Here is an 18,380-nt window from a genome sequence, read left to right as displayed (position 1 = left end):
TCAGTCTAGTATTTCGTTACATTGTGTGACAATTTATAACATTAATCATTAATTATAAAGAAATCGTTCTCGACTTAGATAACAGAAAGTTATTCAAATAATTTTTAAATTATTCAAAAGATTCTGCTCCTAACGGGAATATTGACAAAGAAAGTTCCCGTTACATTTATCTGTGCATCAAAGTTCAGTTTCAAGTTATATAAAAGGAAAAAAATTCTTAACTTAGCTACGTACAATCGAACCTGTATTAAGCAGCACCGTATCAAGTGGTCTCCCTGTATTAAGCGGTCGGTTGCTAAAGGTCTGAATTTTTTCCCCTGCACCAAGTCCCAACAACCTGTTTGTATTGCCTTCCATCTGCAATGAACGTTCACTTAAAGCGGGACCACTAATATTAAACGAAGAATACTCTGTTAAGTAAAATTTAATCCATGTTTATCTCCCGAAATCAATGTTATTTCCCGTAGCTTAATACAGGTTAGATTGTATTTTTGTCATGCAAGCACAAAACTTCTTTTCTTCTTTATTTAAGAAAATGAAGATGGAAGAAAACTGAAACCACGAATTATTTAAAGTAAGTTTATTAATGATTACAATATAGGTCTAATAAACAGTTGCCGTGCTAATAATCACAGAAATTATTCCAGCGGTTGCTGCAAACCCATACCACTCGAAAATCCATTGTGTTATTGCCAAGAGAGCAGTCCATGGTTAATTAAATCTACCCTGTGGCTACTTATCCTATGTCAAAAATGGTTCAAGGGAAGCTATGCGATACGGTTTAACATCATATACCGTTTGATAAAGTGTTAAAGATCTCGACGAAACAGTAGTGTCTACTTTTTAGATTGTACTGAGTTCAGTACTGTTACTTAGTACGATCAACTAAATAAACTACTTTTCTGGGCAGCCGTTCCTTATGTGATTTTGAATGGAAATTTCATGAAAGTGTTCGTTTCAGTAGTCAGTTAAACTCGACAGTCGATTAAACAATTTTGTCATCCAAATCCGTTCGCGAATACTTCATCTTCAGTTGTAAGTGTTGTTGTTTCTCTACCCCTCTTTTTTTCCCCTTATAAACTACTTCCATGGGTAATAGAAATACCTGCAACTTTGAACTATTTTTCTTTTCAGTTTGACGTGATGAAAGGTGTCAATGTGTTCCTGAAGAATTGAAAGTAACCTTGGAAAATGAAACGAGTGAGATTTTACACGCCATAGAGGCACCTGAAGGGATCAGGAATGGGTATTAATTTTACTTAAATCATATGGCGAACTTGATGTTGTCGGTTGTTTAATTATTTGTTTTTCTCTTTTCTTTCAACTTGGAGAGAAATGGAGAGTCTATTTTTTTATAGATCTGTTTTGTCAAATTACCTCAAAGAGCTCCATCTAATTTGGTGGAATCTTAAAAAGAACGGAACGAAAGGCAATTTTTTCTGCCCTAGCATGATTTATGAAATATTTCTCGTGGAAAACACGATCACCGCGAAAGCCACAGCCCAATTTCTATCGAAACGCACCACCTGATAAGCAATTCCAGGAACCTCCTTATAAGCAATACTTAAACATGAAATAGAATTAGACAGCTGTTACTTTTTGGCTACTGTCAGCAGATCGGCCGAAGAGTCGTGTGAAAACATTTAAAAGAGATCCTGTGTGGTGGTAGGCTTAATTATATTCAGAACTTAATTTTTTTCCAATCTCCATCTTGCGTGGCAGAGGCGGGGTGTGCGTGAATTGAAGTTACGTGCCCAGACAAGGGGACACATTCTCGAGTCACGTGTAACCTCTCCTAAGGGCGAGATTGGTTGTTGTTTCGACGAGAAAGAAAAGATAATTTGTAATTGTTGTTGTTGTTATTTTTTTTTAACAAAGAAGAGAGGAAACCTATTGTGATTGATCCATATTTAATTCGTAATGGTTCCAACTGCAGTTGTAAGGAATAGGAATCGCACGTTTGAGTGAACCCAGCTCCTTATCTCGTTCTATGTGAATTGGAACAACAAATTGCCGAATCAGCTGTAGTTTGAGCTATTCTTTATTGTTTATTTTATGAAAGATGCAATGCGAATTTGTACAGAGCTCACGCTAAAGACATTTCATGTCCAGATTAGTCAACTAGGTACTACAGACTGAAAAATTTATGCTTGGGAAATGGCCTTTTTTAATTATAGGTTAGTGAAGTACATGCACGGTAATTAAATAGAATGAGAGTATGACCTTAAAGAGAGAATTTCCTTTCAGAAACAAGGGAATTTCTTGTACTTATAGAAGTCCTAGGCGCCCTTAGTCAACAACGATTGCAAAGGCTCAGAGAAATGGCGTCAAGAAACAAACTTCCAGAACACTTTCCAAAAAAGTTATTCGAACAATCGAATGTAAAGGCGTCATTGATATTTTATGCATAGACGTCGTATATGTCTAAAATACCACAAACAAATCACAATTAAACTTTCGAGACAGGGGACATAAAAACATTATCTAAGTTGTGAGTACTGCAGAGGAATTTCCTCTGAAAGGTCATTCTCTATTGCTTACAAAGCCCCAATTGCATCATGCTCTCTTTGAGCTAAAGGTGTCAAAGCATTTCGAGAATTTATTGTACATAAGGTGATGATAGAGAGCTTTCCTACCTTTAAGCAGTTATTTGTTCGAAATCAAGAAATTTTTGTTGAATCGTCTTCGCCTCTGTCAGGAGCCGGTTTTATAGTTGATGTTATCCTCTGTTTTCTATTTTTTTTTCTAACGTCCATTTGTTTGTTTTCGGCTATCTTATTGTTTGCCAAGAACAAAGGAACGAACGCGGCTGAACTTTCCATTAACTTTAAATGAAACCTTCTACATTACCTTTTTTAATAGCTTTAGTGAGCTTCAAACTTTTTCAGCTTCCATGCATGCATTTACCGTCAGAGAAAAAACCCACATTCGCAAATTCGACTTCGTATGAGCAAAATTGTGTATTAGACTTATCCCTACATTTCGAAATGTTGAAATATGAGCAACTCTCCATTAACAGGCGTATTTTGCACTCAGAAAACTTATCAATCCTAAATGAATCATTTAAATTCCAAGTGGTTTTACTGTATATTGCTTGACTTATGGAAACAAACCAGGAGTTAAAAAATACTTAAAATCTGTTCTTTGAAAAACGAGTTCGAATTCACCAAACCGATTTTATATTAACAGTACTAATGGTGCTAACAAAGTTTTTCGCTGGCAAGAAACTAATGATTATTTATATCACTTCCAAAACAAACCCTCAAACTACTTCAAATTACATGACTGAATGTTTTTGAGGTTTGTCGCTCGGAGGTGTGAGAGACTCTTGCGATTCAATTTAAAGCTTTCAAAGCCCGGGGAAACCTTAAAAACACAATACATCAATAAGGTACAATGAAATATGTTGTTTGTCGTCGTTCGAGATTTTTGGGACAACTGAAATACATCTTATTTTGGAATCCAAATTTTATGAAAACAATTTGTTGTGACGGAATATTTTAATTAGAATTACATAAGTGTTTTTGGAGTGTTGAGTGATTTCAGTCTACTTGCAGCCGTTTTCGGTTTGTCACTCAATATGTTTGATCCACAAGACTGTGTGTGTGTGACAAGCCTGAAAGAAGTGCCATCAGATCAAGTGATTTCTCGTGCGCTCAAATTTTTAAAACTCCTTTCAAGAGGAAAGCAATACATAGTTTACAAGGGAAAAGAGAATCCACTCTGTTGTCAGCCTTAAATGAATTAGGAGAGACTGGCTACCACCGAAACTTTGAGAATGACTCTGTTCGCGTGACAACCAACGAATTGGGGCCGACTTTACGTCTGGTGTATAGAACACTATTAAATGCTATCGCCTTGCCTTTACTTAAGGTTTTTAGAGCTTTTCAATGGAGTTTCTTAAGTCCAACACTAAAGTAATCAGAACGGGAAATCATAACAAAGGGAAACCAGTATTACATGCTAAATATGAGAGGTCAAAGTAAGGAAACACATGCAAGCCGCCTGAAGCAGAGGTAAACCAACTCGCGGTTGGTTTCCATATTGGATCTAAATTGTTGAGAGGATAAAACTCGATTGAAAATCTCTATTTTAGCCGTTAAGTGATATGAAGTTTACCAGTGAAAATAAGTTTTTACAATCTTGGCTGCTATGCAGCTGTGTTTGTGTATTGGGACGTAAGTCTCGCTTCTGCCTGTCTGAGATTTATGTTCAGCAAGGTATAAGATTTAATGACTGTTTATGTGCCAAACTAAATTTTTCATGACCAAGTACCATAGGGTGACGTCGTGGAGAACAATCTTACGAAGTTACTCGATATAGCGTTTCCCTACGTCACTTTGTCTCTCGGTTTTCCATCGAAATCAAGAGATCCAAGGGAAAAGTATGCAACATACGAAATAGCACCAAGAGAATAAGTCAAAAGAGCAATACTTAAATTAAAAAAAAACTAACGATTTCCAAAGGCTAAGTTCAGAAAAGTGGCAGTGTGTTTTATACTTAATTTTACAAACATTTTGTTTTTTTTCCCTCGAGTATTTTGTTTTAACTGTGCAGCGAATTGTTCCTTCAGAGAGGAGCTTAATTTATGGGTGTACCAGCTTAGATAGTGCAGTTAGATAGCTCACTTGACTAGAGATAAGCTTTACTGGTGAAAATGTGACGATGCAATGTAGACGCACAGCTCTTAAGGCTGTGTTTTGAAGTAAGAGATGAACAAATTCCATCAAAACAATATCTCAAGTTCATTCGATCAAGTAAAACTCTCTTGAGCACTTCGGTCGCCTTTTTAACATGCTATCATTGCGCAAAGAATAGTGGAATTGATTTGTAATTTGTTTGCTTTCCGTTTTTAGTTGTAATAGGTTTTTGCTTAGTTAAATCAAATTGAGGAAATAAAAAAGGGAAACGACAAATTGAGACAGAGGCGTGGCTGGTTTTCTTTGTGGCGTTGTGCAGTTAAAATAACAGATTTTAAAATGGTAAACTCTTACACTACCCAGTGACCAGCTCTTACCTTTCCTCACTTTATAGCCTGCAAGTGATTTATATTGCCACACCCCCTCCCTTCTTCTTCCTTTTGACCGTCTTGTCCCCTTGGTATAAATTTATATTTCTTTCCTCAGCCTTCCACTGCTGTAAAGATCAAAGATGGCAGCTATAATCATTATATTATATTATCAGTCAGATTTCTTCTGAAATAAGTTATTACAGTAGAAATCTGACTGAGCACTCGCTCGACAAAATCACGCTTGCTCTGCACGCTATTTATACTCTCAAAGCATTTTTCCTACCGAGGCATTTTCCTGTCAGCAATGAGTATAGACAAAGTAGTCAGCTGGAAAGATTTTTCTTCACCTCAAATCAAATGCCCATTACTAATTTACAAGAAACATGTAGAATCCAGGGAGAAACACAAATCAGATCTTGTGGATTAAGGGGTTGAAGTATGTAGCTGGTTGATGGGGCTTCTCCATCTATTTCAAAAACACCATACAAAAACTGTAGTGGCCGGAATAATTGTGACCAGAAAACCTTGCTACTCAGCCGGATGTTATTCTCTAACACTACCTACCAGTTACACTCGAATTTCCATCAACATCTTCTTTAGTATGGTGGGACACGTGGCAAATCGAAATAGTAGTATTTTAAGTCGAACAGGTCGTAATGTAATTGTAGGCTAACCTGCTCAATGAAATAACATTTAATACACCAATGGAAACACCTTAGATATGTGACATTTTGATACGTGTCACGTAAGGTTTGGTTCCCTCCCTCACCCCCTTCCTGTGTATCGATTAGCCGCTGAAGGTGCAAGTCACTGAAAGAGTCAAGTCACACAGACACATTGAAATCACAAAATACAACAATCCATAAAATTTTTTCTTCGTATCCGGCCTGTCTTATCAGCAGCGGAAAAACACATCCAAACTGTCTTTTACCCTGACACCAATCCTTGTAAACGTAATGGATATCTTATTTTCGGGAAAGGAAATTTTTACCATCAAAAAGCTAAAAGAACAAAGCGACAAATTCTCGATACCCCGGTTGGTCACAAATGAGTATTCTGGCGATGGAGCTTCTTGTTGAATCTCCTCAAGATTTTTACAACTTTCAGCGGACAAAAAAGAATTTAAACTGCAGATGTGCGTATTTAACGGTATATCAATCTGTATCTTCTTTGCAACCTTCCAACCTTCCGACCGGCAAACGGCACACAACTAGAATATTCAAGCACATGCCATGAAAGCTTTTTTCTTTATTGAAAAAAAAAATTATGCATCTGCTATGCGCGAATTCAAGCTTTGATTTTGATCTGTCTAAGGAAGTTTAAAGAAGAGAAATGAAACCACTCTTAAATTGCGTCTCTTGTTTGCAAACATCAAATGAACTCTCATGTCTCCAAATTGTTGACTATAAGACAAGCTCAGTACGAGAAACGAGAGGAAAATTTTTCATGTCGTTAACTCGATAACAAGTAAAATTAATCGCTAACCTACCTCTCAAGAATCCATACAAATTCGTTTTGCCTAGCTTCACCACTCGATATTTATGCTGTGATAATGTGAAACGACGCTGCCACGCTTTTTCCCGCCGAAATGACGCGCTCAAGCCTCGTCTCCATGTGCCTGTTTTTTTTTTTTTTTTTTTCGCGAACGAGCGTGAGGGCTGGTAACAATTTAATGGACATATAGAACTTTGTATCGCTATTGGGCAGACTACAACGAGCGTTTTGTACATATATTTATGCTAAATAAAGATTAAGCGGCTAGAGAACCGTTGTATAACAAATGAGCAGCAAGGGCCCGGTTTGTATGATTACTCAAAGTACCCAATTAACATACATAACATTTCTGACGTACACAAGATCATAATTGTCCATTTTGAATGCAACATTGGTACGATTTATATCATGTAATTGTTTATCATCAAACGCAAGTAAAATAGCAAAAATCATGGAAAAAACTATCCGTAATTTCCGAACGGAAACAATGCATCAATTCACGTCTTGAAGTTATCAAACTTGACTAAAACCGGATGTGAACAGCGAATGTTTAAAAATCCCCGACTTGTGTTTATATTTGCGGGATCGATATTCTTACATGATTAATTTGACTACAATAACGGCAACAGCGATCGGATACACAAAGAGGAAAAAGACCAGAGCAAAAAGTAACGGTAATGTATAACGGTTCGACATCGCACTGCTAACATCTATCCCGCCAAGAAAGGTATTCCCCAGCCAACCAGAGCTACGGATGTTTCTCGACAGCCTCTCGGCACTGAATCCAGTAGCAGTCGCTCTCTGGATGTTACTATGAACCTGCTCCTCAAGCTCACGCCAATTGGAGGAATATGCAAGCGTCTGAACACAGAACTCTTTCGCGAACTCGACACAGTCCTCAAGTAAAACGCTATATCGATGAGGTGCAGCTCTGAGGGCAACAAACTGCAAAGCATTCAAGGTGATCTGCTTAAATCGGCCGATGTAAAAGCTCCTCTTAATTCTGGTGACGATGTCTTTAAAGAGCCGAAAATCCTTACGTATCTTATACATTCGCTGCTGTTGGTATTCCATGCACAATTCAAACTCCCAACAGAGAGCAACATCTGGAACATCGAATGGAGTTTTCACCACATCAGAAAAGTCGACAAGACCGCTTTCGTCTACGCCAGCAGGGACGCACAGAACAAAGCCATGCCAAGCCTTGTTTATACATATGAATAAATCTATGTCCATCATATTTCCAGTTGATGCTAGCTGTTTGATCCGTTCTTGGTCTTTATCCTTATGGGCCTTAACAACTTGCTTATCGAAATCAGACAGCGTATTTACGTAATACGCCAGCGGTTCCACACTGCGCAATGAGCCCTCTACCATTTTCTCTGTCGTGAAACAATTTCCCCACTCTTTCGCTGTTTCTGTTTTCCCTTTACGTTTTTCTCTGTATTAAATCTAGGACAGAATCAAAACAAAACGGATATTAGTGGAAATGCTGATCTTGCGAATTTAAACAATGAGAAATTGTTTACACACTGGGTTTGCGATCAAGTCTCTTAGGTATACAATGCTAAGGAAAAAACAAGAGAAAATGATCTGTTCGAAACTCCAGCTGGCAAAGATGATCTAAAGATTCTTTTGTCCTGTTTATGCGGGCCACAACTTTTCTTCAGGCGAACACAGCGTTGTACAAATATCGCCACGTTTATGTATTCAGCGAACCGATCCCTTAGTGCCATAACAACGATACGGCATAATTTAAGGGTGGTTGAAACGTGAGCTAGTGAGTCAAAGGTAGTAAGGCTTAATTCTTAACTTACACAGTGGAAGCCACTTCGAGTTCGTTACAATCAATCCTTGAGTTTCCGAGTGATTTTGCTTCGACAAAGCTGAAAAGTTTCACATGCGATCGATGGAGTCGTCAGAATATGGCGGATCGCTTTGAATGATGGGATTAAAAACCCGGAAGTTGTAGGACCAGATTTATCATAGAGACGATCAACCTCATTCCCGGGTCCTCTCCCTTCCTCTCTCGAGGAAGGTTGCGGCTGGTCACGTGTCCATGCAGATCAACGAACGAAATACGAAGGGTGGGTCTTAAATTTAATTTTGTTATCAGTGCATTTAAATTCTATACGCGGAAGGGACAAATCGCCAGTGCATTTTCCAGCGAGTATCGTAAAAAATTTTACGCATAAGCCTCTGCCTCCATTTGTCTTTTTGACAGTATCCAAAGTGACCAACGGCAACCGGGGAATAAGAGAAAGGAGTCTGAGAACGAAGTTGAAAAACGATATGCTCGTGATCTCAACTTGCGTTGTTGCCCTTGCTAAAATTATTGGCAAGGATTTACTAATGTACACAAACTGGCGGATCAAATCTTTTATTATGAAATGTATACAGATGTTCTTGTATACCTGGAATGAAATACTTCTCAGTAATAGAATGGAACGAGATCCTGGGAACGATTGATCAACCAAGGCTACCTGGAAATTCAGTCGGAGTTGATACAAAAACAGCTTGCATTGCACAATTTGATGGACCCTGTATTACTAGTTTAATCACAGGTGACCCAAGCTCACAGCACGAAACGAACGTGAACGTGACTAGTGGTGTTGTGTTACAAAGACGTCATTCACAGAGGATTGAATTACATTTTCTTTAAGGTATAAAAAGCAATGTTTTGGTTTCGACGAGTTATTGCCGTTTAATGCTCCACTCCTGAAATCTCAAACTCTCAAAACCCATTTTTAACCCTTTAACTCCAACGAGTGACCAAGACAGAATTTCTCCTTACAATATCATTACAACATACACCGCGTAAGTGATGAGAATAAAGAAAAAATATCAATTTGGGGATAATCAGTTGATCTAATACTAAATTCTCTAAACTGACGTTGTAGGAATTATATGATTGACAGTAAGGAGAATCACAAATTTGATCTGAGAGTTAAAGGGTTAACAGCCTAAGACAATGGTAAAATCAAAGAATAAAACAAGGCGACAAGATTATCAGATGTCATTAACAAACATTGCATTTTATGTCTTCAAGGAAAAGCGTCAAGTTCCCATAAAACCCTTGTAAGTGGTGGTTTTGCAACACAATACCGCTAGCACATCCTTGAAGACAAGAATCATGATCACGTCCGTTTCGTGTCACGAGCTTGAAGAACTTAGGAGGCAAAAGTCACGTTCACGTTCGTTTCGTGTCATGAGCTTGGGAGGCCTGTGGTTTGAAAGAACCTGCTTTACCGGTGATGTTCAATCCACATTCTTTGCAACATTGTGTGGCTTATACTTAAGATGCATTTATTTTGTAATAATCGCTTTTGTTTCCAAGATCTGCTTTTCTGTCTACGGATCACCCCCAAAGGCTCTAGAATACTACCTGCGCTCGAATAAACAAACGTGTTAGAACGAAACACCGTGGGCACAATCAAAATGTGCTTGAAGTTTGTAGAATTAACTCTCCATACTGGCAAGAAGTACCACGATATTTACAACGCTCCATTGGCCTTATAGGTCATTAGCTGTTTTTTGAAGTACATTAACATATAACAAACCACAAGACCAACGAAGAGTGCGTTGGTCGATCGTCAAGCCACCAAACTGTTTCCCTCTATTTGTTTCCTTTTTCTCCTGAAGATTCCCAGCGTCAGATGAGCACAACAAAAATAAAATTGCTTTTCGGAGATGTTTTTAATGAAAACCCCTGAAAATCATGCGAATGGGCAATTAAATTACTAATCGAACGCATTCTAATAAGTTCATCTGTCACGCAATCAAGCACACGAGGGTAATTACATGCGTACGTGGACACGTGTTCTGCGTGGAAACTAGACATCGAGTCATAGGGCATCGTGATGTCTTCAAAGAACGTTGTCACTATTGGTCAACTCGTTAGGAAGTGCTTAAGGAAAGCGTATTTTCTTCCTCAAAAACCCTCGTCGTACTCTAAAGGGTACAGGTTCTTAAACGACAAAAAATACTGGACTTACGATTGTCCGCCTTCTCCTCTGTACTTCGATCGCCTTCTGTCGCCATTTCGTCATCTTCCCGCTGCTGGAGACGAAATTCCTATTATAATGGAGTGTACACCTGAATCGTACTTGCTTCAGCACTGGAAGCAATGGCTTCCGGCTTTTCCTCCCGTCGTTATCAAGTCACTAGACGAGGGACTGCGAGATGATATCCCTGTCATAACAACGGCGGCGCTGGAAGCCATCCCGGAACACAAGCATAGTATACCTCCCGATCTTTTGTACGAACTGCAGCTTAAAAGTACCATTCTCGAAGTAGGGGTTCCATTTCCACGATATCTTGTCAAAGACGCTCTAACATATCCTTGTGCTGTTAAAGCTGATATGAGCACTGGTGGACGTGGGAGCTGGCTTGTCAAAAACGAAAGGGAATTGTCGGAGACACTTCAGCAAATGAAAGATGTGTGCAACTGGAAGGGGGGGACTGTGTTTCAAGAATACATTCCTGGAGTTAAAGAAGTGCCTAGCTTTCAATTTTATCTGCATAAATCCGGCGAACTCTTTTGGGTTGGCACAACAACCGGTGGATTTACCGGATGTTTTTCATGGACTACTGGATCAGTGGACTGGGACAAGCAAGAAGAGTATGAAAACCTTGTGTACAAAGAGTTCACATTACCCATAAAAGATTACCTGCAAAGGCGAGGCTACTTTGGCCTGGTCACTTTTGAGGTGTTAATTACTGATCATGCAAAGTACCTAGTGGATATTAACCCAAGAATAGGAGGCGATACAACACATTTGTTACTTGCTCGTCACATGGCTCTGGATATTGGCTTCAAACATTCAGCAATTTTTTGTAAAAATAAGCACTCCAACCTGACTTCCAAGGAACTAGTTAAGAGGGCAAATAATAGCAATGAGCAAGGTGAAGGATTGACTGTTGTACTATCAGCTGCTGATGCTTATGTAGGATGTGAATCTTATGTGTCTGTTTTTGCTAAGACACCAGATGCAGTACAAACTCTTTTTCACAATTTGAAAAACTGATTGATGAATCATTAATAATCAGTTGGTTGTTGTTTAATAATGAAGTAATGATTTGTAGGTAGCAATATTTTAAATGTATCAGTTAGCCTGCCTAACAGGTACGTACAAAAATCTTTTATTCTATTGTTATTTAAGGAGAGAGCATGGAATAACCTAACTTCCACAATACTTAATTTAATCTGTTGATCATAACATACAAATTAACTATACAATTTACTTTTCATTTTGTCTTTGCTGCATTAGTAATTCAGAAGGTCACTCAATTTTAATTTTATAGGCAATATTTTTTGACCTTTGAACAATTCATAACCTTGCTACATTATTTTCAATACTTAATGACTGAAGTCTTTAGGTAAAGGTGGAAGAAGGGGGAGGGGGGCAGGGTGGCAGCTTTGTTACCATTTAGCATCTTTCTCTACACTTGTGTCTCCTACTCAACATTTGCATATGTTTCTGTTGTTCTTTTCGTGGTTAGCATTAGCAGTTTTTTGTATCTTTCTGAAAATTTGACAGTCAATAAGAAAATAAATAAATGTTCCTTGAACATGTTGACTCCTGTTTTAATCCTTTAACTTCCAGAACTGATAAACGTGAAACTTCTTCCTATATTATTCATACATTATCCAGCAAATTGGCATGAGAGCACTTAAACATTTCAGGGAGTTTTTATCCTGATCTAACACCAAATTCTCACAACTAATTAACAAAGAAATGTGTAGCAACTAAAGGGGAGAATTAACAATCAGATCTTGGGAGTTAAAGGGTTAATGGTGTGATGTGTTTTGTGTATTTCTTGGGTGGGTTCTGAAATTTTGTCAGCACATGTTGTTTGGTATAGTTTTGAAGTTGTTGATAACTTTCCCCTTTTCTGTCCCACCATACTGAACACAAGGAATTTATGTCATAGAGAGGTATGCCCTAGACCTCCTACAATGATTCTGAACTCCTGAATCACAAAGCATAGAGCTACAGTAGTTACAGCAGGTTGAATTTCAAAATACTTATAACCTTTCAAAAGTGTCTTCAAATTTATTAAGAGTTGAATTAAGGGCACAGCCATTTTGGATGAAAGCACTTACTTGTTACATATCAACTAGCCTTTCTCTTCCTTCAATATTTGAAGCACCAATGTGATTGACTTCCCTGGTTTCATTTAGCTTGCAAAACACATCAAGTTTTTAGTGTGAGTGCAGTGAATTAAAGAGCATAAGACTATTGCATTGCTGGTAAGTGGCCAGGTTGTGCAGCAGTTTTTAAAATGGTTTAGTCCAAAGTCAAATCCTTAGCTCATGAAAAGACAATTTCCAAATGGTAGAGACACCATCTGGGATTGGAAAAATGTATTCTGTGGCACAATTGCATGCATACCTTTTATATTGTTATGTTCATGATTAGGTGATTTCTGGGGCATTTTTCTCCTATCAGTGAAAAACTTAAACATTAGTTACTTATGAATAAATGTTGGAAATATTTCATGCTCTACTTGATCTTCTGGAGGGACAGAAAGGGAGGGGGGGGGGGTTTGGCACCATTTGATGTAGTTAATCCAGGGATAAGTGTTAAGGAAGGATATGAGATCTAAAAGGTTGGGGTGAACACCTCACTATCTGAATTTTTTTTCAATCAAAATGCTTGATTTTGGACACTGGTGTTTTGGCACATGAACATGACACGTGTTATGAGAGGGGTGATCATTCCGTTTGTTCTTCTTTTTTGTTTTGAAGTGTTTCAACATCTAACTCTGTGGGCTATCACCCTCCCCTCTGCTTTTAGGAAGTGGAGTAGGAGATCATGTGGATGCTGTATCAACCCCTCTAATAAATTTCTGTTAGGCACTGTCCCCTTCTACTTCTCAGTTCAGAAATACTCACACATTGCAACATTACGTCAGCTAAACAAAATGTGCAGTTGGCAATCTTTCCACACATCACTTCATCACTCTCTAGCTAAGTGATATTATTTCTTCCTTATTTTGAACTGCTTTTGACTTAAGCACCATTCCAAATCAGTAACAGGCATGTTGTCCATTTCCAAGACTGCATAGAGGTTTTCTTGTGCCAGCAAACCATGTCTTGAATAATTTGAGAAATTAGCAGGGGTATATAGGAAGCCCCACCCGCTAGGCAGCTTCTGACCACACCCACCTTGAACGCCCATGGCTAGTAAGTGGTGTAGAACTTTGGGAAGGTTTCCTTCAACAGAGGTGGGGAGAAATAATCACACGTACAATTTCAGAAAAACACATAGAACAGGTTAGCACGCAGGCAACTTAATGTACAAGGAAGGTTTGAATGCGTTTTGATTACTCCGGACAAATTTTAACGTGGATTAGATGAAATTACTAGGACCATTGGCTTCTTTTTAGTCAATTTTTCAATTTACACCACTCTTACTTTCTTAAAATTTTTTCAAATTATTTTTTCATTTATATGATTATTTATTTTTTCTGTATCGATCGCAGCACAGAACCATTCCCCAAATAGAGTGATTTGCGTTTGATTCTCGTGAAACCAAATCTAAAGTGATCGCCACGGGTAATCAGAACCGAGGTCTACATCTCATGGAGTCTACAAGAAATCAAGGTGTAGTGAGTAGCTTAAAGCGCTAGAAAGCGCAGATAACCAAACACTGATTGGTCGAGAAGATGGTGCGAGTTTTCTATAGCAAATTTTCAAATTGTTTCTGTAAATTTTCTGAACTGTGGAGATGACTGACCTGAGCCGTGTTTTGAAACTAAAGATTCAGAAAGGAAACAAACATGAGAAATTTCGTGATTCAACAATGGAGTTTCAACATTGGGAATGCAATGGAAAATGTAAAAAAGCAAATTTGGGGCCAATCATTAGTTTATCAAAGTTTTAGTTTTGGCCGATATTGATTCTTCCTGACATTCAATATCCCCTCAGTTATGACAGATTATGGCTTATGCTACTGAAATAATTTTATCACACTTAGTTTTCTTGCCGCCAGTAATCCATCTGAAGCTGTCTGTTAGATACGTTCAATATGTCACCACTGCTTTATCAACCTAGTCTTTTCAACGCTCAAGAATGATTGAGAGGGGGAAAATTGCTCCGAAAAATCGTCTGCACGAATTAATAAAAACTGAGTCAATTGCGACCGAGATTAAGACTAAAAAAAACCTAAGAAACTCAAGTTAAAAGTGAGGTGACTGAACTTCCTTTTCACCCTGCCACAATCTTGAACCTGGGATGTTTCTAGGAGCCACAATCTTGTTAAGAATTCAGTACCTCACGTCCTCTTTACCTAAAGACACTAAGAATGCAAATTCGAGCAAAAAGAGAAAGGTTTACGGCAACAACAATGAAAAATTAAGAGAACTCTGATAAGATTTCAGTCTACGGGTGCCAAAATGTTTTCTTCTTTTGGACAGCAGAGGTACACTTCCATGTAACCCAAGACATTGAATTGGGTTTAAAGATTCAGCCATTGTAAACAGCACCTGAGGACTCTAATCTCGGAAAAAAGCATGGCCGGTTTTTTTCTCATCGTGCACTTAAGGCTATTTGCATAATTTGTCTCATGTAAACTATGCGCAAAGCAGCGAAAAAATTAAAATCTTTACTAATTTCTTAATTATTTCTGTATTTACAGTTAGTTGATCAAAAACGTTGACCATTTGAAACGGTTCGTTCAACAGTGTTGTAGAATAATACGACGTAACATAGGTCATGAAATTTTAGATTAAAACGAAACACAAGAGTAAATTTTGCGTCTCGAGGGTAGGGTAATAATAATAATAATAATAATTTATTCATTTCTAGTGCGCATCCGTACATGACTATGATCAGATGCGCATTCCTGAAGAATATATTATAATAGAGAGAATTGAAGAAACTAAAGTATATATCATGTAAAAAGAGAAAATGCTAATAATATGCTAATAAAATCTCCATCCTTGCGATTCTTATTTAACTTGTGAGTGTTCCAAAAATATCTTGAACTTCTTCGGCACTCTGAGCAAAGACAGACACGTCTGAATTACAGCCATGAGGCTCGTCAGCAACAGCTAAGATAACAATTCTCCCTTCGATCTTCTCGTTTAGACCGTTCGCCTTCTGAACCAACCACTTACCGGAGACCTTGTGCGTATTTTCAGAAAACATTGCAGAGTGCTTCAGACCAAACACCGATGCCATATACCGAGCGAGAAGAAGGTGACTTGTTTCACCACCCACCCGTGGATTTAAATCAACCATGAACTTTCCGTGATCTGTAAATAAAACCTCGAACGTAACGAGACCAAAGTAACCGTTTTTTAGAAGGTAGTTTTTGATAGGGATCGTAAATTCTTCGTGCACAAGATCTCTGTATTCCTCTTGCTTTCTCCAATCAACAGTAGCGGCTATCCATTTTAATCCATCAAATTTCCCGTGCGTAGTTCCTACCCAGAACATTTCACCAGATTTACTAAGATGGAATTGAAAGCTGGGAACTTCTTTAACTCCTGGAATAAATTCTTGGAACACAATTCTTCCGTCCCAACCGCAGAGATCTCTGATATGAGTTGTTGTGGAGGTAAGTTCCCCTTCGCCTCGAACGATCTGACTTCCACGACCACACCAGCCCATATCAGCCTTAACCACACATGGAAAACTGATCGAGTCTTCTTCCATGTGCTTAGGAACTGGTACTCCAATTTCGAGTATAGAGCTTTTCAGTTGCAGCTTGTACATAAGATCGGGATGAATACTCTGTTTGTGTTCTGGAATGCTCTGCAGCGCGGCCGAAGTGACAATAGGTATGTCATCTAGTAGCGCTTCATCCACAGATTTCACCGATGCCAGTGGAAAATCTGGCATCGTATTATTCCAGTGTTCTTTTAAATATGACGGTGGTTCACTTTCCATGACCAATTGAATTTTATCACCGGTTGTTGCGAGATTACGCAATGGAAACAAGGTCTGGTTAAAACTTAGCGGTGGAGGAGGCGAATCAAATACTTGGTATTTGGTGCTATTCTGAAATCTGTATCCTTTGGAATACGACGACGGTTGTTGTGGAAGAAAATAAGCCTTCTCTAGGTCCTTTTGGATAAGGTCTCCAATCGTTATCACATTCAGGTTCGAAAAAAACGACGGCTTCGAGTTAGTGGCCATTTTGAAATGCGAATTGAATTAAATTTAGGAATTAAGTGCGACTAAAGCGTGACAGAAGCACGGCGTCCGAATCAAGTGTTTAATTAAGTTCGGCAAAGTAATTGAAGGCCCATTTCCAACCTTGATGCAACGCGGTCGTTTGTTTTTTTTTTTTTAACCACTGCTTTTATTTAAATAGCGCCTCTGATTAGTCAGTTATTTTGATCTTGCCACGTTGTCTCAAATAAGCTTCTGCGTTTTCTCTGATAAGTTTGGTGAGCTTGTCAAAATAATACTATGTAAAACAATACTATGCGTTTTAATCCAGTATGGAATCAGATGAATCCATTGATTTAGTAGATTCCGAGGTAGTAAACGCTTATGGGTCGGTTGCTGCTTAAGAAGAACACGAAAATTCTTGCGAGCATTCCGAGGAAAGTGAAAATGTTGATCCACCACGTTTTCATTCATACATCCTTTTTTTCTTATTTAAGTTTGCCATCCTTGTTAAATAGGACCAAGAGTCAATTGAAGTTTCCTGCCCCTGGACAGGATCATCTAGCGTGAGAGTCATGGCGAAAATGTAAGAGGTTGTATGAGAATAAACAAACGCTCCTAGAAAGTAGAAATACCGTCAAATTTTCAATGAAAAATGATCTAACCATACTTCCACGGTGCATCGCTTGTTGTCTGAACGCCTACTTTGTTGATACGAGGCCATTTGGGTGAGTTATGTTTCCAGGTTTCCCACTCCCAAAAGTGTAGACATGGATAACTCGATATAATGGCCTCGTTTCAACAAAGTAAGCGTTCAAACAACAAGCGCTGCACTGTGGGAATAAGGCGAGGTATCATCATGCGGCATTTATTCGAATAATAGACTCAAAAAGCGTACAGCGATCATTACTTCGATCGCAGTTGGAAATTTTGAGTGACCTATACACAAATCCTTTTGAATGTACCAATTCTGATATCGAGAAAGCATATCCGACATAAGATCTATTTCTGTTCTCTAAAATTAAAATGGTCGGCTACCATATTTTTGTTTGGATTTTAAATAAAAGCCGCTCTCTTATAAACGCCGCCCGCGAATGAACGCCGCACTCGAATCACAAAAATTTAATAAACGCCGCGGCGTTTAATCGAATCTATTCGGTATTTCACAAAACGATCATCTCACAGCTGGAGCTTGGGCTGCCTGCGTACTCTAGCACGCCAGTGATTTAGACGTCGTACCCCTGTCGTGCCAAACTGAATTCATAAATCAGTATAGTATACTAATGTACTTCGGCGGATGTGCGTTACCACGGGGGATTCATGTGAATAATTCTTCTTTACAGATTATGCGAGGAGGGTGCTTCGGTAAATACTGAGTTACGTACGACATAAGCCCGACGACTGAATCTGAATCGTGCTTCCGTTACGCAATGGTCGAACCTAATTGCAATTAAGTTCGGCCAAGAGCCTAAATAATGGGCTCCTGGTTCGGCACGATACAAGCTGAGTCTGAGCTGGGCCTAATTCTGCTGCCCCGAAAAACCCTAGCATATTTGACTTTGGAGACGGTTCAGAAAGTTCAGGACCGATACGGAAGAGCGAATGATATTTTAACCAAGGAGCATTGTGACACTACATTGGCAGGGGTTTCAGTAAAAGCTGAGGTCTACCGCCGCTTATGAGATTCCCTCCCACCGTCTGTTTAGCCTACGAGCAAGCAGTCGTGCTTGTGTTTTGCGCTACGGCCCCTTC

At 38.7% G+C, this 18,380-nt stretch overlaps 4 protein-coding genes across 20 annotated transcripts in view; 2 read left to right on the top strand and 2 right to left on the bottom strand.

Moving 5' to 3' along the window:
* The window catches only part of LOC113667793 (RNA-binding motif, single-stranded-interacting protein 2), a 44,461-nt gene extending 39,541 nt beyond the window's left edge, over positions 1-4,920 (top strand). For all 16 annotated transcript variants that reach the window (XM_089182232.1, XM_027183654.2, XM_027183648.2 and 13 more), the window contains 2 exons: positions 533-574; positions 1,135-4,920. In XM_089182232.1, the coding sequence (XP_089038358.1) occupies positions 533-539 (7 nt within the window). In that variant the 3' untranslated portion in view covers positions 540-574; positions 1,135-4,920. The remainder of the gene's footprint in view (positions 1-532; positions 575-1,134) is intronic.
* A 1,807-nt stretch (positions 4,921-6,727) lies between these two features.
* Positions 6,728-9,037, bottom strand: LOC113667792 (uncharacterized). 2 transcript variants are annotated; one of them, XM_089182242.1, is made up of 2 exons: positions 8,920-9,037; positions 6,728-7,957 (listed from the first exon to the last, which is right to left on the bottom strand). In XM_089182242.1, exon 2 carries the CDS (start codon positions 7,880-7,882, stop codon positions 7,100-7,102), a length of 783 nt encoding a protein of 260 aa, XP_089038368.1. In that variant the 5' UTR covers positions 7,883-7,957; positions 8,920-9,037; the 3' UTR covers positions 6,728-7,099. The 2 variants fall into 2 exon arrangements, with proteins under 2 accessions (XP_089038368.1, XP_027039447.2); XM_027183646.2 differs by lacking the exon at positions 8,920-9,037 and adding an exon at positions 8,323-8,498.
* Positions 9,038-10,253: 1,216 nt separating this feature from the next.
* LOC113667796 (uncharacterized) lies at positions 10,254-12,076 on the top strand. The gene has a single exon (XM_027183658.2). It carries the CDS (start codon positions 10,366-10,368, stop codon positions 11,530-11,532), a length of 1,167 nt encoding a protein of 388 aa, XP_027039459.2. The 5' UTR covers positions 10,254-10,365; the 3' UTR covers positions 11,533-12,076.
* Positions 12,077-15,274: 3,198 nt separating this feature from the next.
* LOC113667791 (uncharacterized) lies at positions 15,275-18,274 on the bottom strand. Its single transcript, XM_089181746.1, has one exon. The coding sequence runs from the start codon at positions 16,650-16,652 to the stop codon at positions 15,465-15,467; it is 1,188 nt and encodes a 395-aa protein (XP_089037872.1). The 5' UTR covers positions 16,653-18,274; the 3' UTR covers positions 15,275-15,464.
* Positions 18,275-18,380: the final 106 nt, after the last annotated feature.

The sequence above is a fragment of the Pocillopora damicornis genome, chromosome 9 (assembly GCF_964200805.1).
Source record: "Pocillopora damicornis chromosome 9, jaPocDami1.2, whole genome shotgun sequence".
Lineage (NCBI taxonomy): Eukaryota > Metazoa > Cnidaria > Anthozoa > Scleractinia > Pocilloporidae > Pocillopora > Pocillopora damicornis.
Note: the sequence above shows the minus strand (reverse complement) of the source record. Positions and strands in the feature narration are given on the sequence as shown.